Raw genomic sequence first — 25699 nt, forward strand, 5'->3', positions numbered from 1 at the left:
GTTGTGAAAACTGGGAAGAAAAGCAGCATGGTCGTTGACTACAGTCAGACCATCAATCAGTACACGCAGTTCGATGCGTACCCCCTCCCACGCATATCTGATATGGTCAATCAGATTGCACAGTACCGGGTCTCCTCAACAGTGGACCTGAAATCTGCCGACGACCAGCTCCCCATCCGCAAGGCGGACCGCCCTTACACTGCGTTTGAAGCGGACGGCAGCCTTTACCACTTCCTTTGGGTCCCCTTTGGCGTTACTAACGGGGTCTCGGTCTTCCAATGGGAGATGGACCAAATGGTTGACCGGTACGGATGCGGGCCACCTTCTCATACCTGGATAACGTCACCATCTGCGGCCACGACCAGCAGGACCACGATGCTAACTTTTCCAAATTCCTCCACACCGCTAAACTCACTAAGATCATTGGTTAATCTTAAATCTGAGATTTTATTTTGTTAATCAAATGGGGTTATGGCGCTGGGCACAGTTAAATCACAGAGATACTCAATTGCCTATTCCTGATCCTCTTTTCTTGGTGGTTAAAGATTGGGATCTGTTGTATTACCTCACTGCCATTTCAACTAGGACCGGCTAACGAAGCCCTGGCACCAACCAATTTTCTGATCTTGGACTGGAGGTGCATTAAACACCCATTTTCATTTAAGGGGGGGGGGGGATTTCAGATTTCCCCCTTGTCCCAATGTTGCTATTTCTATGAGCTGTAAACACCAGCTCTGGTGGCACCAAACCATTCTCCCCACCCCATGTCGTCGTGGCAGCAGTGGTTTGTCAGCTTCATTCGCCATCTGAGCTGCCACCGGGAACCAACATGGCGCTCGCTCGCCCCAGCTCGTGCCCGAGTCAAAATCTGGTCGCTATGGATACAAATCCCCCCACTCCCGCGAGTGAAGGAGTGAGTTGTCGCGATATCTGCTTCAGTCCCCGCCCTCTCTCCCTCCATCCCCGACCGGTAACGTAATTCTACCCGCCAGTGAGTGAAAGCAGCGTCTGAGGCAACGGAAAAGCCCGGGGCGGGAAGAAGGGGAGGTCAACGGAGACTAATTGACTGGCGAACAAAGATGTCCAGGGCCGCTTGAGTGAGTGAGTGAGGTGGCAGGAGACCAGGCGAGGGAGAGGGGGGGAGCGTTCGAGCTCTCTCTTCATCTTCAAACTCTTCGAGGCGAGTTCGAGGGTGGCTAGCTGGAGTCGACATAAATGGGTGAGTGCGGCATCCGGAGAGTTAACCGGCCAGGCCGGGGCTGGCTGCGATCTCGCAATTCCGCCGGGCTCCCACTCCACTCCCTCCCTCGGCGTTAAAGCGGTCCAGTCCAGTCCAGTGGCGCCAGCTCCGGTCCTGTCAGCAGCAGCGCCCCTGCCTCCCTCCCCCGACACGTTTACAGTGGCTGAGAGAGAGATCTCCACAGCCGCAGCTGATGGGAACTGTATCCTCTGTGCTCAACCTATTGGGTATCAGGGAAGGAGCAGACCGAGGCGTCTCCCTCCCCTCTTCCCTCAGTCGGGGGATGTGTGAGGGTCACTTTAACTTCCCCTCCCCCCACTGAGACGGGCTTGGATATGTGTGTCCCATTAAAGGTTGTAGGCACGGCGGCTTTCGAGCTCTCAGGGTTTGGTGCAGCCTGTACACCCACGGTTAAATACATCTGTACAACTAAGAAACTGTTTTCCGGTTTAAATGTATTTTGTACGATCTTCAATTGTACACTGTTACTCTCCTTCCTTTCGACTCTTTTCCCCTCGCTGGCTTAATGTTTTTCTTTTTGCATGATTAACATTTTCCCCATGCAATCTGGAGGAAGCCTTGTACCGTTATAACTGTCGGGTGATGTCTCTTGTGCCAGGCCGTGCCTTGGTACTGGTACGGAACGGCGTTGAAGAATAAATGAGATCAAGATTGATTTAGTCTCTTAACCCTCGAACGTCCAGTGCCAAATTAAATAACCTCGAAAGAGGAAACAATGTTGGTCTATTAAAAAAAATTGCCCTACCCACTGCTCTTATTTATAAAATGTAGTAGTTCAGAGGGGAATTAAAAAACAAATAAGATGAGCAAAGGGAGAGACTGGTAACTAACATAAGAAAGATAATCCAGATGTCTCCTATGGGCATGTTAAATAGTAAAAGAGGGTGGAGCTCGGGACCAAAGGTAGGGGGCACTACTGAAGTATTAAATTAATACTTCGCATATGTAGGTAGAGGAGGTAATTCAGACACTTGAAGTATTAGAAATTGATAAGGGGGTATTGGATAGGTTACTTTTATTTAAAACTGATAAGGTGTCGAGATACATCCAAGGATGCTGGAAGAAGTGAGAGTGGAAATTAAGGAACCACTGGCTCTAAGTTTTCAAACTTCCTTAGGTTGGGTCTTGCCAGAGGACTGGAGAACTGCAAATATTACACCCTTGTTTAAGAATCTATATAAGGGTAAGCCCAGCAGCTACAGACCAGTCAGTTAAACCTCGATGTTGGGAAAGCCTTTAGAAATAATAATTCTGGACCAAATGAATAATCACCGGGACAAATGTTGGTTAATTAAGGAAAGCCATTGCAAATCTAAGGGTGAATTGTGTTTAACTAACTTGCTTGAAAAGATAAGTTGATGCGGGCAATACTGTTGGTGTCTTCCAAAAGCCATTTGCTAAAGTGCTACACAACAGACTTGCAAACAAAGTTAGTTGAGTGGCAGGAAACAGTAGTGCTGAAGTTTTATTGGACTGGAGGGAAGTTTATAGTGGAGTTTCCCAGGGATAGGTATAGGACCCCTGCACCTCCTGGTGCATATTAATGACCTAGACCTTTGTGTACAGGTCACAATTTTAAAATGTAGGTATGAAACTTGGAGGTATTACAGTGAGAACGATAGTGCAGAACATTAAAAGGACAGAATGGTGGGATGGCATCTCAGGTGGTAGACTAAATTAAATGCTGAATAGTGTGAAGTGATTCAGTTTGGTAGGAAGAATGCAGAATGACAATATAGAAATATAGAAAATAGCAACAGGAGACAACCATTTGGCCCTTTGAGACTGCTCCACCATTCATTATGATCATGACTGATCGTTCAACTCAATAGCCTAATCCTGCTTTTCCCCCTATATCATTTGATTCCCTTTGCCCCAAGTGCTATATCTAACTGCTTCTTGCAAACATACAATGTTTTGTCATCAACTACTTCCTTTGCTAACAAATTCCACAGGCCAACCACTATCTGGGTGAAGAAATTTCTCCTTAACTCTGTCCTAAATGGTCAACCCCATATCCTCAGACTGTGAAATCTGGTTCTGGACACCCACCATTGGGAACACCCTGCATCTAGTCCTGTTAGAATTTTATAGGTTTCTATGAGGTAACCCCATATTCTTCTGAACTCCAGCGAGTACAATCCTAAACGATTCAATCTCTCTTTATACGTCAGTCTTGACATCCCAGGAATCAGTCTGATAAACCTTCGCTGCACTCCTTCTAGAGCAAGAGCATCGTTCCTCAGATAAGGAAACCAAAACTGCACACAATATTCCGGGTGTGGCCTCGCCAAGGCCCTGTATAATTGCAACAAGATACCCCTGCTCCTTTACTCTACTCCTCTCGCAATGAAGGCCAACATACCATTTTCCGCCTTTACCGCCTGCTGTACCTACATGCTTACCTTCAGTGACAGGTGTACGAGGACACCGAGGTCTCGTTGAACACCCCCCCCCCTTCCTAATTTATGGCCATTCAGATATTAGAATGCCTCCTCGTTTTTGCTACCAAAGTGGATAACTTCGCATTTCTCCAAATTATACTGCACATGCCATTCATTTGCCCACTCATTCAACTTGTCCAAACCACACTAAAGGATCCATGCATCCTCCTCACAACTCGCCTACCCACCGAACCTGGTGGCATCTGCAAATTTGGAGATATTACATGTTGTTCCCTCATCTAAATCATTAATTTATCTTGTGAATAGCTGGGGCCCCAGCGCCGATCCTTGCGGTACCCCACTAATCGCTGCCTGCCAATTTGAAAAAGACCCGTTAATTCCTACTCTTTGTTTCCTGCCTGCCAACTAGTTTTCTATCCATGTCCACACACTACCCCTAATCCCATGCATATTAATTGTGCGGGATTTTGTCAAAACGTTCTGAAAGTCCAAAAATACCGCATCCACTGGCTACCCCTCGTCAACTCTATTAGGGCATCGGGGATTATCGGGAGAAGGCAGATGAATAGGGATCAGAAAATATCAGCCATGATTGAATGGCAGAGCAGACTCGATTGGCTGAGTGGCCTAAAATTCTACACCAATGTCTTATGGTAAGAACCTCAAAGAATTCCAGTAGATTTGTCAAACATGATTTTCCTTTCATAAATTAATGCTGACTCTATTTAATCCTGCCACTATTTTCTAAGTGCTCTGCTATAAAATCTTTGATAATGGATTCTAGAATTTCCCCCACTACTGATGTCAGACTTACTGGTCTGTGATCTCTGTTTTCTCTCTACCTTCCTTTTTAAATAATGGAGTTACATTAGCTATGCTCCAATCTGCAGGAACTGTTGCAGTCTATAGAATTCTGAAAGATGACCACCAATGAATCCACTATTTCTAGAGCCAGTTCCTTGAGTACTCTGGGATGTAGGTCATCAGGCCCTGGGAATTTATCAGCCTTCAGTCTCATCAATTTCCCGAACACCATTTCTCAACTAATATTGATCCCCCTCAGTTCTTCCCTCTCACTAAACCCTGCATTCTTCAACGTTTCATAGAATTTGCAGTGCAGAAGGAGGCCATTCGGCCCATCGAATCTGCACTGGCACTTGGAAACAGCACCCTACCCAAGCCAGTAACCCTGCCCAACGTTTTTCATACAAATGTTTTTTATTGGGTTTTTGAACAAAGTATATTTACCGTTATGTACACAAAATAGAATACATAGAAGAGAATGGAACATGCACAAAAAACAAAATAAACAACAACAACAAAAAAAGTTAGAATAAAATAACTGGTAGGGTATTATGTGCTAGCTCAACAACAGCAGCTCTTTAGAATTGCCAATATTGTTTTTAGCACATAAGTAGACATCTGTTTGTGGGGGGGTGGGAGAGGGCAAACTGGTGGGGTACATTTACACTTGGGCGCCCAGGAAACAATTACAGAACAATTACAGAGGGCAATACGTGAATGGATCTGGTGTTGGTGTTGTCGCTTGCTTCTCCCGGGCAGTTTTCGCCTCGTGATCACCTCCGCTTCAGCCGTGCGTCCCGTCTTTCGTCCGGATTTTCCTTGTTATCTGCTCCTATAGATGCCAAGTTTGTTATCATTTCTCGCGCCCTCCTTCCGACTGTCATTCCATTGCTTTCACACCCCCCCCCACCTCACTGGTTCCCCTCTATTGATCCCTGTCTCCTCCCCTTCACCTGTGGTTTGCCTTTCTTTTCTCTAAGGTTTAGCTACTATTCTTCCCCCCACCGTCCCCCGTCTATCCCTCCCTCCCCCGCCTCGGCTACTTTCCCCTGATTCTTGGCTACCTGGCTATTTTTCTCCGCCCAACGTTTTTTGGACACAAAGGAAAATTTAGCATGGCTAATCCACCTAACCTGCACATCTTTGGACTGTGGGAGGAAACCCACGCAGACACGGGGAGAACATGCAGACTCCGCACTGATAGCGACCTATGCCGGGAATCGAACCTGGGACCCTGGAGCTGAGAAGCAACTGTGCTAACCACTGTGCTACTGTGCTGCCCACACAGTATCTGATTTGTGTCCTCATTTGTGAAGACAACCAAAGTATGTGTTTAGTTGCTCGACCATTTCTTTGTCCCCGATTATACAGTCCCCTGTTTCTGACTCCCCGTGCAACATGGCGGAGAGCCCTACAGGGGTCTGACCCTACATTTGACTACACCAATCCTTTTCTCTTTACATACCGACAGAAACTTTTACAGTCATTTTTTATGTTCCCTGCAAGCTTACGCGCACTCTATTTACCCTTTCTTAATCCATTCCTTGTTCCTTCTTTGCTGAATTCTAAACTGCTTCCAATCCTCATATCTGTTGTTTCTCTTGGCCAATTTGAGTGCTTCTTCCTTGGATCAAAAACTCTTAATTTCCCATGTAAGCCATGGATTGGCCACCTTTCCCAATTTACTTTTGTGACAGACATGGATAAACAATTGTTGCAGTTCCCCCAGGCGCTCCTATGAAATAAAGGGTACAATTCTAAAGGGGCTGCGGGAGCAGACATTTAGAAGAAGACGTATTGGACTCAATGTTAATGCTGTTTGTGTCTCCACAGATGCTGCCAGATCTGCTGAGTTTTACTGGCATTTTCTATATTTCAGAATCAGATGGACCTAGGTATATGTGTACATACATTATTGAATGTCACAGGCCAGATTGAAGGTGGGGTTTTAAAAACAGCATAGTTTTATCAAAGCATAGGGCTTTTATTAAAGCATAGGGCTTTATCAAAATGGTAATAGAATACAAAAGCAAGCACGTTGTGTTAAACCTGTATAAAACTTTGGTTTAACCGCAACTGAAGTACTGTATTGCATCCAGGTATACGTACCAGGGCCAGGATTCTCCAAAATCCCAGCCAAGTGTTGACGCTGGCGTCAAAACCGGCGCGAGTAATGCCGGCATCAACGGGCCTCCAGGCCCAGTCATTCTCCTCTTCCTCGGGAGCTGGCTGTGCGCTCCTCTGGCGCTGAAAGCCAGTCCTACATGGCCGGTGCGGGTCCGCACATGAGCGCCACGGCCGTCTCCGTGCTGGCAACATGGCGGAGCCCTACAGGGGTCTGGCGTGGAGGAACACAGGCCCTCCCTGGAATGAGTGTGCCCGCCGATCGGTAGCCCTCGATCGCGGGCTTGGCCACCCCCCCCCCCCAACCCCCGGCGTTGGCTCCCCCCGCCCCCCCTCTCCTCCCCCCCCCCCCACTAGGACGGCCCCCACAGCCCGAATGCCGAGGTTCTGCCCGGTAGGACCATACGCGAACGACGCCGGCGGGCACTCGGCCCATCGAGCAGGGAGAATCGCCATGGGGGCCGCTTTCAATGGCCTCCGACTGGCACTGCGGCGACCGTGCGATTGGCGGCGATTCTCCGGTTGGCGGAGAGTGAGCGGCGATTCTCTGACCCGGCGCGGGCTCGGAGATTCCCACCCAGGTTTCAGGAATCCTGTCAAGGCATTTAGAGAGGGGGTCAAAGATTCACAAGAATAGTTCCAAAGGATGTGAAATTTCAATTAAGTAGATAGATTTGGGACTGTTTTCCTTGGGGAAGAGAAAGTTGAGCGAAGATTTGATAAAGGTATTAAAAATCATTCGTGGGCTGGACAGAGTCAATAAGGAAAAAACTGCACTGGCAGAAGGACCTAAAATGGGAGGGCACAGATTTAAGATAATTGGCAAAAGAGGCAATGGTGAACATGAGGAAAAACCTTTTAATGCAAAAAATGGCTAGGATCTGGAATGTACTGCCTGAGAAGTGTGGTGGAGGTTGGGTCAGATGAGATATTCAGAAGGGAATTGGGTCACCTGAAAAGGAAAAGTGGCAGGGCTTTGGAACAAAGGCAGGGGAATGGCACTAAGTGAATTGCTCCTTCAGAGGGCCAGCACAGGTGCATTGAATGGCTTCCTGTGATGTGATTTTAGGGTATACTGACAGAAGTAGGTTGCTGAGCCAACATGTTCACGCCAGTATTCATGCTTCATCTGATCCTCTTCCCATCTTCTCTCATCTAAATTTATCATTCTAACCATCTACTATAGTCCCTTACCCTCCTATGTGCTTGTCCACTTTCCCTTTAAATGCATGAATACTATTTATGTCCACCATTCTTTGTGGTATTGAGTTCCATATTTGCGGTATTGAGTTCCATATTTGCACCACTCTTTGGGTGAATTTCCTATTGCATTTCTTGGTGACTGACTTATATTCATGACCTTTAGTTATGCTTTTCCCTGCTCTCTGTATCTGTACTTGTGTGGAATTGACTTGAGTATTGCTGAAATAAAAATGGCAATTCAGAGCATTTTGTCTTGCTCTTCGGCATGTCATTTTTGTGTTAAACAGCTGATTGCAATGAAAATACAAAAGATTTTACACTCCTACTTCTACCGTGTCTGCATGGGTTTCCTCCATGTGCTTCAGTTTCCTTGCACAGTCAAAAATATGTGCAGGTTAGGTGGATTGGCTGTGCCAAATTACCCTTTTATATTCTTACCTATTTTTGAAGATAGAAGGTATGACAAAGATATATGAATGCTCAATAGCTTAAGTGAATTGCTTTTTTCCTGATGGACATTCACTGCAACACATTCTTGGCCTTGATAAAATTATCGGCTTCTTTCCTTTGATCAGTTCCTGCTTGTTAGCCAAATTTATTTCTCTAATCACATTTTTGTTTTAGCAGGTCAATAATAGAATACAATGGCATTGTGACTGGGTTTTATTCTGCTTGCTTATTTTTTTAAAGTTATTTTTCCAAATTTACTTGTACATTCGTCTATAAATATATCAACTTCACTGTTTTCATAATAGAGCACATAGCTATTTCCGCAATAAATTCACTTTCTTGGCCTCAGCCAAACATTTGATAATTTCATTCCAGCTGTTGATCACTTTCTGAAGTAGTGCTTTTTTATGTCCCTTCTGGACAACCAAGAGCCTATGCTTTCTTGTTTTGATACCCAGAACATGTTGAAAGTATTGTTTAGAGTTAAAGATTAACATGTTGTTAATCCAGTAAAATCATTCTGAAAGTGGCAGGGGAAAGCCTGAGAAAATTTCAACATTCAGAACAATGAGCTCGTCCAGGATTATTGTCAAAGTAGTGCTGGTTTTGGAATTTTTATGCCCAATAGATGTATCTAGCAATTTGTAATTTGAAAAATCTTACTTCACGCACTGGATTGTTACTAGTTTCATTTAATTTAAATATTGATTAGTAGATTTTCTTTCTAACCTACATTCTGGAACAATTCCATGGCTTACATGTTCAAGCTTTGAAGTTTGATTATTAATTGATGGGATAATGAATTAAATGCAGCATTCCAATTTCTCTGCCATGCATGTCAAATGTTTCTAAATTTAGTTAATTATTGCGTTCTTTTTGAATACTCATGTACATTTTTATTATCACTTTACTATTAAGGTGCATTTTCTTTGGTAAAAGGGAACTTGAGGGAACCAAAATGTGTAACAACTGTAAAAATAGTAAAATGTGTGGCTGGAGCAAGAATAATGATCAGAGTGCCTGAATTAAGGATCTTGGTGGAAATTTAATCCAGTATGTTATATTATTGGTGCTCTTCGCATATAATTAGAGATACATTTGTGAACACTTTTTTTTATTTTACTGACGGGCATGTTGATCAGCCTGCATTTTTGCAATGGTTTGCCCCACAATATACTGCCTACCAATGCATCATAAAGGAAACTGTAATAACTGTCACATTTGCAAAGTAGCTGGCTAACCTCAGGCTGCACCACTTAACAGAAATGTGAACGTCAAGCTATATGATGCAGGATTGTGTTTTTAATTTTTTTTCAGTTTGCTAATGGTAATATGTTTACAAAGGTCTGTAGCAAGTATTATGCAGCTTTTCTAATACGTGGGTTGTGACTAGTATGTGTGAAATAAGGGAGCAATAAACTAGAACCACTTGCCTTCCTGTCCCTGGCCTATTTCTGCAGAATTATACTTTTTACCCTGTTGCACAATTGTATTTATTTCCCATATACAGATTAGCACTCCTGTTACATTTTTATCCACTTCACTTGATCAGTCAGCTTCATAGCTTGGGTGAAATTATGAATTCAGTACAACATTGTTAGCTGTGTGGCAGTGCTCGATTGCTTTGCAAGTTTAAATTTTCAACCAGCTCTGGATAATACTGGAGAAAAATGGTATGAGATGCCTTGGAGGAAATATATTGCATTATTTTGGTTTTAACATCTCAGGAGATACAAATATAATATAGTGTTGAGTTTTGCTAGTTTTGTTTGGATATATTCTGGGAAATCTGATCACATGCACAACCACCTCTCCCATCCCTTCACTCTTGCCACAGGTAGCTCAACCTGCCCACCCTTGTGAAGGATTGCCTACATTCCAGAATTGGAAAATGAACTGATTCTATGTTGCCTGATTTATTGACAGTTAAGAATAATCCAAATGTTTTTCCCCATCTCCAATGTTGGTATTGCTAATAAACAAAAGTGTTCAAAGTAAATTTTGAAAAACATTTTTTAAAGCCCCATGGCTTTTTTATTCCCAGGCTGTTTGCAGCTGCTTCCATTACTGGAAACCTTTGAAAAGCCCAATCTTACAAAGAGTTTAGAAGGCCACCTGATGGAACTGGGTACATTTTAACCCAGATTAATTTTTGAAAAATAAAAAAATACATTTAAAGTACCCAAATCATTTTTTTTTCCAGGGGCAATTTAGTGTGGCCAGTCCACCTACCCTGCACATCTTTGGGTTGTGGGGGTGAGACCCACACAGACACGGGGAGAATGTGCAAACTCCACACTGATAGTGACCCATAGCTGGGATGGAACCTGGGTCCTTGGCACCTTGAGGCAGCAGTGCTAACCACTGCACCACCGTGCCACCCAACCTGGGATTAATTTAAATGTTTATGGAGTGTGTATCTCCCTGGCTAGTTTCCCATTCTGCAAATTTACGTTTTAATCACTTGGGAAAGAGCTTTGAGTATATGCATTTGAACCAGGCTTTGTAAGTAGGGTGCTGTCTTATTGGAAACAATACCGCAGCTATGAGTCTTGACACAATGGCTACAGCATGAGACCCATCAGTCTGGGCAAGATTCAAACCCGGGACAAGATATTTCAAATTGTTACTTTACCAATTGTGTTCTAGGAAGAGAGGGGATTTGATACTTTCCTTCAAGAAAAGTATTTATTTTGATGTGAGGTTGTTTATTCACCAACGTTTATGCGAGATCTGATAAGTCAGTTGCACGTACAACAACAAAGTATGAATATTGGTTAATGTTAGGTTAACCATAGAATTATCATAGAATCATAGAATTTGCAGTGCCGTTCAGCCCACAAGTCTGCACCGGCCCTTACAAAGAGCACCCTACTCAAGCCCATTTATCTACCCTATTCCCGTAACCCAGGAACCTCCACTTAACCTTTTTTGGACACTAAGGGCAATTTTGAATGGCCAATCCACCTAACCCGCACATCTTTAGACTGTGGGAGGAAACCGGAGCACCCGGAGAAAACCCACGCTGACACGGGGAGAACGTGCAGACTCCCCACAGACAGTGACCCAAGCCAGGAATTGATCCTGGGATCCTGGAGCTGTGAAGCAATTGTGCTAACCATTATGCTGCCGTGCTGCCCACCACTATGCTACCATGCTGCCCTGAATGCTATACAAAAAAACCCCTTCACTGGATTAGCTGATATCTGGCTGTTTAGCACACTGGGCTAAATCGCTGGCTTTGAAAGCAGACCAAGCAGGCCAGCAGCATGGTTCGATTCCCGTAACAGCCTTCCCGAACAGGCGCCGGAATGTGGCGACTAGGGGCTTTTCACAGTAACTTCATTGAAGTCTACTCGTGACGATAAGCGATTTTCATTTTTTCATTTTCATTTCATTTCATTGCATATCTAGTTTACTATATGCTGTATAGCTTTTCTGTAAAGTAACATTGCCATGTTTTAAAGTCCTTGATTATATAGACACCGTGATAATGGAATTAATATCTAGCTGTTAGAACAATTTTTGTTAAGGCAGAATGCAATAGGCTACTTTCTTCACGGACAGTTGTGAAACTGACTGGTGCAATACATTAGATTTTAGCTTTTGGTTTAGATTGATTGTAAGTGTAGTTTTGAAATTAAATTATATTCTGTTGTTGTTGAATGCTAAATTAACAGTCATTCTCTGTCTCTCGCTGTGTGAGAAATGGAAGTGAAGTTAGCCAAGCAAAAAAGCTTTATTGTTTCTAACCCTAAAGCTAACTGAAGTCCTGGAGTGGGATGGTTTCCTATGTAAACACACACATTGAATTTGGAGGTCCGATCAATTAATTTGACAATCTAAACTCTGCCTCATTGGAGCTGTGAATTAAGGGTGAATTGTAGTTAGCACTGCTGCCTCAATGCCATGGATCCAGGTTTGATTCCGACCTTGGGTGACTGGGGAGTTTGTACTTTCTCCCTATGTCTGCGTAGGTTTCCTCCGGGTGCTCTGGGTTCCTCCCACAGTCCAAAAATGTGCAGGTTGGGTGGATTGGCCATTCTAAATTGCCCTTAGTGTCCAAAGGTTGGGTGAGGTTTCAGGGATGGGGCATGGGAATGGGCTGAGGTTGGGTGCTCATTTAGAGGGTCAGTGCAGACTCGATGGGCTGAATGGCCTCCTTCTGCATTCTAGGGATTCTTTGATTCTATGAAGGCAAAATGGATATCCATGTGAAGAAGTCTGGGTGGCAGCAGGACATGGGTTATCTAACTTTATGGGATGAATATTGCAAGGAGATTTGAAGGGTTGAGGGATGTGTTGATAAAAGGGTTTGCAAAGAACGCCTGCAATTTTGATTTTGTCAGATGTGCCAAAATAGGTACGGAACTTTTTGGATGGGAAATTGGCGTGCTGTTCAGATCTCTAACTGGCCATTTTGTGGCATGGTAAATAGTGTGAAATTCTTTGGAGAATACCTTGTAAGAAGACTTTTTAATTATTTATATTGCACAATCTGACCATTTGGATGTTTGGAAGGTGGAGTAATTTGCTGTATACTGTAAGTTTCTTTATTTTCTTTCCAGTGGAAGCGATTGTTGAGTTTCCTTATGAAGCTCAACATGAAGATGAGCTGACCATTTCTGTAGGAGATATTGTATCTAATATCAAGAAAGAAGATGGAGGATGGTGGGAAGGTGAACTCGATGGCAGAAGAGGTTTGTTCCCTGACAACTTTGTAAGAGTGAGTATAATATGGTTTCAGCTACTATCATTTTGCAATATTTGGTATTGGTAGGCATTTACAGCGAAGGTTTTGTTGAAGGGAACACTTGTATAGTCTCTTCTGTTTACAGAAATATTTTGGCAAAGGTTATTTCAGCAACCCGATCCAGATCTAGTGTCCAAGCAAGTCTTCCATCCCCATAGTAAAGACTGCGTTGCATTTGCTGTTCCTTTTTTTTGAACCAAGTGTACTGCTTGTATTGCTAACAGATGTTTCTAAATTATTCAATAATATGTTCCATCAGTTATTAACACTTCCTTATCCAGAAGTTTCAAGAATCTCCCAATTCTTAAAGTAATCCAAACTGGACAAGGTTAAGATTTTTGCATCTTGATTTTACTGATCATTTAATGACTTAATAAAGCATTATAGAAGAGTAGTTTGATTTTTGAAGAGCATAAAGTTGTTAACCAAAAGGATTTTTGTTATGCAGAGTGTTTATCAACTCTTCTGGAGGATGCAGTTTAAATCTGATGAGGGGAAATCTCACTGTCGTTCTGACTTACCACTTCCTCCCTTCCAAGTTTCAAAAATACAATGTTTTGACAATCCCAAGTTTTCCTAGTATAACTTGAGTCAACTGCACAAAACTATAACCACCTACATAGTGCTGTTTTTTTAAAGAACAAATTTACAAAATTACATTATTTCAAGTCTGCAGTTCTCAAGTTATGTATGTTCCTACATATGTTGATAACTTGTATGTGACTTTTTGGTCACCAGGAAGATGTACTAAAGTAACACTTTCTACCTCTGAGCAGCAGCTAACTGCCAACATGTGCACTGCTGAAGAAAGCAGGAAGCTGTGGTAAATAATTATTTGGTTGGTTGATTTCATCTTATTTTAAATAAAATGAGTTGGTAGTATAGAAATAAAGCATCCCTTTTGTAACATTCTATCTCAGCAAGCTACTTTCATGAAGCATATGTCAGGTGTCATTATTGTGGATTAGCAAAACATCATTTTGTGAATCTTCAAAGTAAATTTTTTTGGAAAAATATTTTATTCAGCATTTTCAACATTTTTACATTTTTACACAAACAGTACCCAATGCCCCACCACTATGGAGCAACCAGGTCTCCAAAGTGCAAAATTAATGACCCCTATCTGGTGGAACCCCTCATCTGCTCCTCTCGAAGCAGATTTAACCTTTTCCGAGGCCAAAAACCCCAACAGATCCCCCAGCCATGCAAAGGCACTCGGGGGAGAAGCTGACCTTCATCCCAACAGGACCTGCCTGCGAGTGATCAACGAGGTGAAGGCCAAGATGTCTGCCCCCGCTCCTGTCTGCAACTCTGGCGGGTCCGACACCCCAAATATGGCCTCAAGGGGACCTGGTTCCAATTCCACATGTTGAACCTCGGATGTGCTAAACAAACCACCACCAATATTTCTCCAACTTCGCGCAGGGCCAGAACTTATGTACCTAGTTGGCTGGGCCCGTCCCACGCTGCTCACAACTATCCTCCACTCGCTCAAACAGCTGGCTCACCCTTGCCTTTGTTAAGTGCACCCATACACCACTTTTAACTGAATCAACCTCAGCTTTGCACACAAGGTTAAGGCATTGACCCTTTGCCCCATAATCCTTCCTCCAACACCATCCCAGCTTTTCCTCCCACTTGGCCTTAATCCCTTCCATAGTCTCTTTATCCTCCTCCATAATCCTACCATACATCGCTGAGACAATCCCACTACCTCCAGCCCAGTATTCATCGCCCAGTAGTAGTGCAACAGATTCGGAAGAGTCAAGCCCCCCAACTGCCGCCCCTTTAGAGCACTGCTTTCCTAAGTCCTTGCCACCTTCCCTGCCCCCACAAATGAGGAGGCCAGCCTATCTAGCCCCTTGAAAAAATATCTTCGGCAAAAAGACCCGTAGACACTGGAACAGGAACAAAAAACCGTGGCAAAATATTCATTTTGACTGCCTGCACTCGGCCAGCCAACAGCAAAGGGCGAGTATCCCACCCGCTAGTGCCTCCTTCACCTTCCCTATCGGACCTTCAAAAGTAAATATACAAGCTTCTTATTATAATACATAGAAAAAAAGTTCCTGCTTGTTGACCTAAACTAGGTTTTTAAAAAATGCACCATTAAGCTATAAAAGGGGCTTATTTAATTATTGGTATATGCTAAATCAGCTGATCTTAAATTTGGTGAGTGATGGGCATGCTGATGTTGGTTTCCGTGATCCGGGAGAGAGCAATTCCTTGCTGCCAGGGTTTTGTTCTCAATAAGCTATTCTGTGTCCTATGCTTAAAAACCACATGTAGCAGTTGATGCACTGTTTCCTCCCCCACCTCTCTGTATGTAGGAGGCATGAAATGATATGAGGTATGGTTACATTGGAATATTTGGCATGAAATGTTGAGTCACTGTACTCTTCGTTATCGGTTGCATCATTTTTATGATGCTACTTCTCAACGAAACCCTTCAGTGATAAGCACAGATGGAAAAAGGAAATCCTGGTTTTGGAGGTAATTAGCCCAGTTAAGCATATCCTCTGAAGATAACTTTGGATTGGGTGCAGTTGGGACAATTTTCAAAATTCTTCTTCTGTTGTTTTACGAAATACGTTGACAACAGTCAGAAAATCAAACAAAATAAAAGATAATGTAACTTTGAACCCTTGCAATAATATTCTGATAAGTACAACTCATTTGATAATGATGGATTAAGGAAAGGCAAGATAGATTTTTTTCTAATGTCACATATGCCAACTGGCTATGGTTATGCTTTACCTCTATGCAGCTATCTAATATCCTGTGTGAAAGTATTACAAAATTTCTCTGCAGAGAAAATCTGGGATAGCTCATAAACTATTGTGCTCTGGTCATTGAGCATTGTTGCAAACCAGAGTTGTGTCATTATGTTCCACACATCCATTGCATTGATGTCTACACTGCCTTATTCGTTTTGTACTAAAATCCATTTTTCTGCGCACTTGCGCCTATTTCTCCATACATTTTGTCATTTTAAGGTATTAATGGTTTTCCATTGTTGCAATCTTTGTTTCTCTTTTTATGAAAAAAATTGTCTTTGCCACTTCATACATTTAAACCCCCAACTACTTGCTATCTATTTAAGATTAGAATAGATTAAAAAATCATTAAAAAAAAATCAAATCTAAAGTGCTTTTGCTTCCTAGATATACTATAAACTCAGATATTGCATTATATGTGACCTTTACGCAGTCTGGGAGTGCATGAATCAGGCGTATGCTTGTGTCCGTGGATGCACACTTTCATGAGGTCATACACCCCTTGCAGCCAAGAAAAAAGATTCAATGGACTATTTAGCCTCTACTGTCCTCTGGCTAGTTTGGTGGAGAATATACATTGGATGATTTTCCTCCTCCATCATGCCTTGGGGAGACAGCAACAACAACTTGCATTTATGTAGCTTCTTTAATATAGAAAAAAAATCTCTCCAGGTACTTCTCTTCAGGTTGATGTGACAAAGCAGCAGTGATTGAGAGGGATGAACAAAGAGGTGAATTTTAGTGTCTTTAGAGATGGCGAGGAATGTCGCGTCTAAAGAGGGAATTCCAGAACTTGGGTTCAGCGATGAGGGCATACAAGAAAATGGAGTTGTCGTCCTGGAGAATTTGGGAGAATATTTACAGAAAATGTTAAAGAGATGAGGAGGGATTACCCGCAGCAAATACAAGGATAAGAATTTTATATTTGAAGCCTTGGAAGTGCTAGGAGCCATAAGACATAGGAGCAGAATTAGGCCACTTGGCCCATCGAGTCTGCTCCGCCATTCAATCATGGCTGATATTTTCTCATCCCCATTCTCCTGCCTTCTCCCCATAACCCCTGAACCTATCTATCTCTGTCTTAAAGACACTCAGTGATTTGGCCTCCACAGCCATCTGCGGCAAAGAGTTCCACAGATTCATCACCCTCTGGCTGAAGAAATTCCTCCTTATCTCTGTTTTAAAGAATCGTCCCTTTAGTTTGAGATGGTGTCCTCTGGTTCTAGTTTCTCCTGCAAGTGGAAACATCCTCTCCATGTCCACTCTATCCAGGCCTCAGAGTATCATGTAAGTTTCAATAAGATCCCCCCATCTCCAACATGTACAGACCCAGAGTCCTCCTACGTCCTCATACGACAAGTTCTTCATTCCAGGAATCATTCTTGTGAACCTCCTCTAGACCCTTTCCAAGGCCAGCACATCCTTCCTTAGATACGGGGCCCAAAACTGCTCACAGTACTCCAAATGGGGTCTAACCAGAGCTTATATAGCCTCAGAAGTACCTCCCTGGTCTTGCATTCTAGCTCTCTTGACCTGAATGCTAACATTGCATTTGCCTTCTTAACTGCTGACTGAACCTGCACGTTAACCTTAAGAGAATTGTGAACAAGGACTCCCAAGTCCCTTTGTACTTCTGATTTCCTAAGCATTTCCCCATTTAGAGCCCAGATAGGTAATTGAGGACTGGGGTGAAGTGCAAGGAGGAATTACTTGTGGATAGGATATTACTATCAAAGCTTTTGGATGCGGTGAAGTTTGTGGAGGGTGGTGGATAGGAGGCCAAATAGGAGAGCTTTGGAGTATTTGGGGAAATTTGTAAGTGTAAGAATAGTTTGATGGTTTGAGTATGCATTTTAAAATTGGAAAAACATGCCAACTTTGGCATTTAACTGTACTGTGTACAAGTAGCCCACTTGCTGTAATCAGCCAATTCATTATTATAGGCAGGTAGGCAACTAAGACACAATTTAATCTCTTATTATGTGAAAAATGAGGGGCGTTTGAAATTAATTTAATGCTTCAGGTTTTATTCGTCCAGCATGGGTTCCCTAGGACTCCAGAAACATGCCAGTGAAAAGATGAGTTCCAGGTGATGTTTATGGAGGGACCTTTAAATTTCATATTACACAAGCTCAATAAATACTCGGCTCTTACAGCTGCTTTGCCATTTCTCTCTGGAAAATATTTCCAGAGTTTTTGTCAGCATAGATGTTTTCATCAGCCCTGTGCTTGCTAACCTATGTTGGCACTTGATCGAAAAAGCTTTGATTTTAAAATTCCCATGTATTTTTAAGTCCCTCGACTGCCTCTCCCCTCCTAATCTCTGTAATTTCATCTAATCACACAACCCTCAGATACCTGTGTTCAGTTAGTTCTAACCTCGTGTCCATCACCCAGTTTTAAGTGTTCCATTATTGGTGCTGTGTTTTCAGCTACCTAGATCCAAAGCTCTGGAATTCGTTCCCGAAACACCTCCACCTCTTTGTCCTTTTAAGGCATTTCTCAAAAGCTAGCTCTTTGTCAGAGCTTTTAGCTGTCTGCCCGTAATATTTCCTTATGTGGCTTTGTGTTTAATTTTGACTCATAATGGCCCTGTGAAGCATGGTGAGACATTGCATTACATTTGAAGGAGTTGCATATACAAGTTGCTATCAAACACATAACCAATAAATAAATAGGAGGTACCTTGATTGGTCAAGCAACATCCTGACAGTCATTCTCACAGAATCAAACTTTATAAATAACATTCCAGACACCATCTCGAGGCATGTCCTGTTCCACATGCAGGACAGACCCAGCAGAGGTGGAGGCACAGTGGTATACAGTTGGGAGGAAGTTTCCCTGGGAATCCTCAACATTGACTCTGGACGTCATGAAGTCTCTTGGCTTCAGGTCAAACAGGTCAAAGAAATCTCCTGATTACCACATACCACCCACCACCAGATGATTAATCAGTAGTCCTCCATGTTAAACACTACTTGGAGGAAGCACTGAGGTTGGCAAGGGCGCAGAATGTATTCTGGTGGGGGACTTCAAAGTCCATCGCCAAGGGTGGCTTGATAGCACCACTACTGACCAAGCTGCCCAAGTCCTAAAGGATATAGCTGCTCGACTGAGTCTGCGACAAGAGAGAAAAACATAATAGACCCCATCCTCACCAATCTGTCTGACCATATTGGTAGGAGTGACAGCCGCACAGTCCTTGTGGAGGCAAAATCCTATCTTCTCACACCCACCGTCGTGTTGTGTGGCACACCGCCGTGCTAAATGGGATAGATTCAGAACAGGCCAAGCAAATCCAGACTGGGTATCCATAAAGAGCTGTGGACCATCAGCAGAAAGAACTCACCCACAAGCTGTCACCTCATGGCCAGGCATATCCCCCACTCTACAACTACCACCAAGTCAGGGGATCTACCCTTGCTCAATGAAGAGTGAAGGGGTGCATGCCAGGAGCAGCACCAGGCCTACCAAAAAATGAGATGTCAACCTGGTGACATTACAACACAGGACTATTTGCATGCCAAACATATCTTTTCAAAGTATGCTTAATAAAATTGTTTTTCATTGTTGAAGAAAATAATAGTCAGCACTTTGAGTTTTCGCGAAAGGTCCTTTATTTCACACGAAGTTTGTGGGGGGATTAGATAGACCACAGTCATTCCAAATGTCCCCCCCTCTACAGAGGTAAGGCAAGCAATTTATATGTTACAGTAAGCAATGTCTCGGACAAAATGCATTCTTTAGATAAGCAGAAAGACAGAAAAAACGATCAGGCCTTGAGTTCCTTGCCTAAGAAAAATAATAATTGTCTGCTGTCAGCAATACTGTGTGCAGCTATATGCTTGTTTACATTGTATGACCTTCTGACTGTTTCATACAAAATGTCTTGACTGAAAATAAGGCAAAATATCCATCATGCTTTGCCAAGAGCCTATTTCCATGAAATATAGTCAAGCAGCCGGTTAAAATGAATACAGAGTATTAAGGCAACTAATCCGCAACTAAAGTCCCTTCTACATTCATAATACTCAAGACAGTGTAACACCTTAAACTGAATTAGGCTGAACCGAGCACCTGAGGATGTGGAGTTGACCATATGAAGGGCCTCACTCCAAACCTCATCAGTAAGAATAAGTCCTAATTCATTTTCCCATTTTGCCCTCACACCGCTTAACGGAGCAGAAACCGAGCAGAAATTCTGGCCATATAGGTCTGAAATAGACTCCTTGCCAGGGACAGAATCCCTGACAATATTTGGCAATAGTACTGAAGACATGCACGCCAGAATTTGCCACATTCTGCCAAATTGTTCCGCTACAGCTACAACATTAGCATCTACCCGACAATGTGGAAAATGGCCCAGGTATATCATGTACATAAAAAGCAGGGCAAATCAAACCCTGCCAATCAATCTGCTCTCATCAGTTAAGTGATGAAAGGGGTCACGAACAGTGCTATCAAGCAGCACTTAAAATAAGCAATAACCTGCTCTCTCCTCAGTTTGGGCTCTACCCAAAGGAGACAATGAGCGGAGTGTGAGACCTCCAACCAAGCAATATTCACTTTCGGGCTATCAGTGAGGCAAAGGCCACAATATCCGCCTTTACCCCAGACAATCATTGGTGAATGCGATACCTCAAAAATGGCCACCAACAGATATGGGTCTAAATCCACTCAGCTCCTGACATAATTACAGCCTCAGTTCAAGCATCGACTAAAGAAGTGAACTCGAAAGATGAGGTGAGAGTGAATGCTCTCGACATCCATGCAGCATTTGATAGAGTATGGCATCAAAGAGCCCCAGCAAAACTGGAGTAAATGGGAATCTGAGGGAAAACACTCCATGGTTGGAGTCATACAGAGCACAAAGGAAAATGGTTGTGGTTGTTGGTCAGTCATCTCAATCCTCAGCCCAACTATCTTCGGCTGCTTTATCAATGACCTTACTTCCAACAGTTGTTAGAATGTTCGCTGATGGGATGGCTGCACAATGTTCAGCACCATTTGCACCTCCTCAGACACTGAAGTAGTCCATGTTCAAGGATAACAAGACCTCTGTTGTTACTGGGGGTGGGTGGGGGTGGGGGGGAAGGAAGGAATATTCTGCTGATGAGGGAGGGACTTGGGCCAAGGGACAGAGAGGAGGTTAGGCGGAGGCTGCCTGGGGGCGGGCCGGTGGAGGCACGGAGTGGGCTGGAGGCGGGCCCAAAAAAGGGGATGGCTGATCGGTGAAGGGGGGGGGGGGGGCATGAGCCCCCGAACTACGCTGATTACATGGAATATTCAAGGGTTAAATGGGCCGGTCAAGAGGGCACGTGTGTTCGCGCATCTTAGGGGACTGAAGGCGGACGTAGTAATGCTGCAGGAGATGCACCGTAGAGTAACTGACCAGATTAGATTGAGGAAAGGCTGGGTCAGTCAGGTCTTTCACTCGGGACTGGATTCAAAGACTAGAGGGGTCACGATCCTGATCGATAAGCAGGTTGTGTTTGAGGCGGGTAGAATAGTTTCGGATGTGGGAGGTCGGTACGTTATGGTCAGTGGGAAACTGGAGGGGGCGCATGTGGTATTAGTAAATGTGTATGCACCAAATTGGGATGATGTAGAGTTTATAAAGAGGATGCTGGGGAAGATACCGGACCTGGACTCGCTTGGGAGGGGACTTCAACACAATTATTGACCCTGGCTTGGACGGGTCGAATTCGAAAATGGGCAGGGTGCCAGCAATGGCAAAGGAACTAAAAGAGTTCATGGAGCAGACTGGGGGGCGGGGGTGCATGGATCCATGGAGATTTGGGCAGGTGAGGGTGAAGGAGTTCTCCTTCTACTCATGTGCATAAAGTGTACTCCCAGATCAATTTCCTTCATTTTGAGCAGGGCCTTACTGGCAGGGGTGGTGGACACTGGGTACTCGGCGATCATAGTCTCAGACTATGCTCAGCACTGGGTTGACCTGCAGGTTAGTAAAGACAGTAACCAGTGCCCGCACTGGAGGCTAGATGTGGGACCTTTGGCTGACAAAAGGGTGTGCGAGCGGCTGATATAATTGTCTTCGAAATAGTTTAAAACCGGAATTAACTCCTCCAGTAAATTACCTGCTAAAGAATCCACGTGACTGTCAAGGTCGTCAACTGGCACAAAACATAGGGCAGTTATCATTTTCGAATGTAATGCAAAATCGGGTTGCTCTTATATAAACGCATGAGACCAAAACCACTTATCTGCCTAAGTATATTTTGAGACAGATGAAAAAGGCAGCCTCTTACTTCTATATTGGGGAAGGAGTCTTTCATGGCGGTAAAAGCAGCGCGTTCAAAATCACAATTGATAATGGCAGGTCCTGAGTTTGTAATCATCTCTTTTACCATCGCAAACAACATCATATAGGTTGCATACTGTTTGTTTTGTAAAAGCGCGTACAATACAGGGTGAACTCCGTTATTTTTCCTAACCATGATGATATAAACTTGATAAAATAGGTGTGGTGCTACCGCAAATGTTCCGTCAGCATACCAAGTCGTGGAAGTTGCCATGTGTTCTAACCAACTCTCTCTCCCAAATATAATAATCCGTTCGTTGTTCGTACCACTATCCTTTAAACAGAAATTTTCCTCGGTTTCTGGGGTGGGTTTGTACATCATGTATTCATGAGGTAACTGAAGCTCTTGAATCGATCTTGGATTATCGGGGACCTGATTAACTTTGTCTCGTTTTCTACGAATAATTTTTCGCATTGCCTGCCTGTTTGGTAACTGTGCCATACCTGCCACGGACATTTTTTCAATGCACTTGTTGATAATCGTACTTGGAGGCTCACAAGTCTTTTCAGCCCGGTCTCTCGCATCAGTTATGACCTTTTCCACTTCGATAGCAACTGCAGATGGGGGATGAGTATGTTCGTTGATCTTTTCGATCACCTCTCTTTCTAACTTGTGAATGCGGGCCTTGCACCTACCATCCTCATGGCATCGCCAAAACTTAACTTGCTTTTGTTTCTTGCTTCCTTTGTCGAAACGATATATAAAACCTTCATGACAGAACTTCTCTCTGCCTCGCTTGCTTTTCACTGATTCAGCCATGGGTTTAAAGATATGGGGCGCGATTCTCCGCACTCACGACGGTGCGGAGAATAGTGGGGGTCGTAAATTTTTACGGCGACGCTGTTCCGACGCCCTCCCGCTATTCTCCGAACCCCGCAAAATCTCGGAGTTGCCATTCCCGACAAACGCCTCCTTCACGCCCCCGACACGACCAGATTCGCCACTAATAGCCCCCCCCCCGCTATTCACCGTCCCGGATGGGCCGAAGTCCCGACGTCATCGCGCCCTGTTTGCACGGCGTGAAACACACCTGCTATTTAAGTTCGTCAACCAGTCGTGCTGGCTGACGACAGCTTGGAGGAGGTGAGCGCACCGCTCAGCGCACCGCTCAGCGCACCGCTCGAGTCTGGCCACAACGGAGAAGGCATCCCTGAGAACGGGAGGGGGGGTCCAGAGCGGGTGCAGTGGGGGAGACGGAGGGGGCAGAGGGGGAGACGGGGGGGGGGGGGGCAGTGGGGGAGACGGGGGGGGGGGGCAGTGGGGGAGACGGAGGGGGCAGTGGGGGAGACGGAGGGGGCAGTGGGGGAGACGGGGGGGACAGTGGGGGAGACGGGGGGGGCAGTGGGGGAGACGGAGGGGGCAGTGGGGGAGACCGGGGGGGGGTGGGAGTGGGGTGGGGGTTAGGTAGAGAGTGAGCGAGTGAGCCGTCCAACCCCGTAACAAAATGTCTGCCACCATGCCATGGCGTGCCGGTCACGAGGACACGGCCGCTGGTTGCCCTGTGGCTTACGGCCACAGGCCACTGACGCACCCGTGAGGATGACATCGTTTACTAGCTGTTGGATGCAGAAAGTGACCAGGAGTTAGGCTGCCCGCGTGTCAGCAGCGCGACCAGGCCACCGGGACACACAGGTATCCCGTGGCAGGCAGCTGCCGAGGTGTCGACTAACCTCCGTCTAACATGTCCCGTTTCTCTGCCCCCACCACCCTTCTGTAGGTTAGCACAATGTATGTGAACAGAACGCCTATGTTCTGCGCAGTGGTTGGGGCCGCTGTACTGCGTTTGGCAAAGCAGCATCCACACCCACAACCCGCAGTGGATGCAGGGCCAGCTGCAGCAGCAGAGGGAAGGGCCGAGGAGTTGCCAGTCGTCGAGCAGCATGGGGAGGAGGAGGAGGAAGAGGAAGAGGAGAGAGTGAGGGTGCAGCCACGGCGCCAGAGGCGACGACCAAAGCCGAGGGTGTACCGTGTCCGGGTCTCTTTCCTAACAATGACGGACATCGTCTGCAGGAGGAGACTACGGCTGAGTAGGCAGACGGTGATACATATCTACCAACTCCTGTCGCACCTCGCCCCACGTGGAACGGGGGGAGGACACGCGATCCCGGTTGCCATCAAGGTGACGGTCGCTCTTAACTTCTATGCTACCGGCTCCTTCCAGTCTCCGAGCGGGGACGTCTCCGGGATCTCCCAGTCATCGGTCCACAGGTGTATCCGGGATGTGACCGCCGCCCTCTATGCCATCGCGGACCGCTACATCACCTTTCCCGAGGACCAAGCAAGTCAAGACTCACGAGCTCGTGGATTTGCCAGCGTGGCCGGGATACCGAGGGTGCAGGGGGCAATCGATTGTGTTCACGCCCCCATGAGCCCGCCTGCAGGGGACAGGGATGTGTTCACAAACAGAAGGGGGACATACTCCATGAATATCCAGGTGGTATGCGACCCCCACATGAGGATCATGAACGTCTCTGCAAGGTTCCCAGGGAGTGTGCATGACTCCTACATACTGGCGCAGTCGTTCATCCCTGCGATGTTTGAGGGACGTCTCCCCCGGCTGAGGGGCTGGTTGCTAGGCGACAGGGGTTATCCGCTGAGGTCTTGGCTGATGACGCCTATACGGAGGCCACAGACCAATGCGGAAACACGATACAACGAGGCCCATGCAGCAACCAGGGGTGTGGTGGAGCGCTGCCTTGGCCTCCTGAAGATGAGATTCGGGTGCCTGGACCGCTCCGGAGGGGCCCTGCAGTACCAGGCCGAAAGGGTCGCTCGCATTGTAGTGGTCTGCTGTGCGCTGCACAACATCGCGATGCAGAGGGGAGATGACCTGCTGCAGGAGGCGGAGGGAGAAGCCAGTGGCAGTGGTGCCAGCACAGAAGAGGAGGAGGAGAGGGAGGAGGAGGAGGCTGGTGGAGTGGCGGGCGCAGCACGCAGACACGACCCAGGTGCTGGTGATGTCCAGGAGGCGGCACGACAGACCCGGCGGGCACGCGACGCCTTGGTGGCAGCACGGTTCACGCATCGCATGTGACGTCCCCGCTGAATACCAAACCACCTCCTGCATCGCTAGTCGTGCAGAGGGTCAACACACAACTTCCACCACCACAACCCCCCCACCCCCTCTTAGTGTACCCTTCTCCACTTCGACATCACCCTTACCACTGGGTCCAGACGGTATGGCACAACATTGATGGCTGTGTCAGCGGGTGTGATCAGTGCCATGTGGAATGATGACAGCCCGCTCTGCGATGAGCTGTGAGCTCAGAATCGTTAGAGAGAGTCTGACCCATGGCAATAGCTGAACCATCCACCTTGGTGACCGCTGAGATCGTCACTGACACACCATCACGTGCCCGCGTGGGCTAGCTGTGGGAGGGGTGGGGGGAGGGGGGGCAGGGACTGCACACCCGGCACCGACGTTTCACCACTCGTCAACCACAGCGACACTCGGTCACCATCACAAATCCTGTGGCTGTGGAACAATCACACGGTATTACAAGTAAGGTGGAACAGTGCGTTTAATGTTAACAATTATTTACACGTGCCCTAGCCCCTACAACTAAACTGTGCCCTTCACCCGTGCCAACTTACTCAGT

At 45.5% G+C, this 25699-nt stretch overlaps 1 protein-coding gene across 4 annotated transcripts in view; it reads left to right on the top strand.

Annotated features, from left to right (window-relative positions):
• Positions 1-935: 935 nt before the first annotated feature.
• sh3kbp1 (SH3-domain kinase binding protein 1) overlaps positions 936-25699 on the top strand; it is a 413248-nt gene continuing 388484 nt past the window's right edge. For 2 of the 4 annotated variants that reach the window (XM_038802548.1, XM_038802549.1), the window contains exons 1-2: positions 937-1219; positions 12816-12973. In XM_038802548.1, the coding sequence (XP_038658476.1) occupies positions 1216-1219; positions 12816-12973 (162 nt within the window). In that variant the 5' untranslated portion in view covers positions 937-1215. Of the gene's footprint in view, positions 1220-12814; positions 12974-25699 lie in introns of those variants that run through there. The other 2 variants (XR_005461315.1, XM_038802550.1) reach the window with 2 other exon arrangements.

Source organism: Scyliorhinus canicula, chromosome 7 (genome assembly GCF_902713615.1).
Source record: "Scyliorhinus canicula chromosome 7, sScyCan1.1, whole genome shotgun sequence".
Lineage (NCBI taxonomy): Eukaryota > Metazoa > Chordata > Chondrichthyes > Carcharhiniformes > Scyliorhinidae > Scyliorhinus > Scyliorhinus canicula.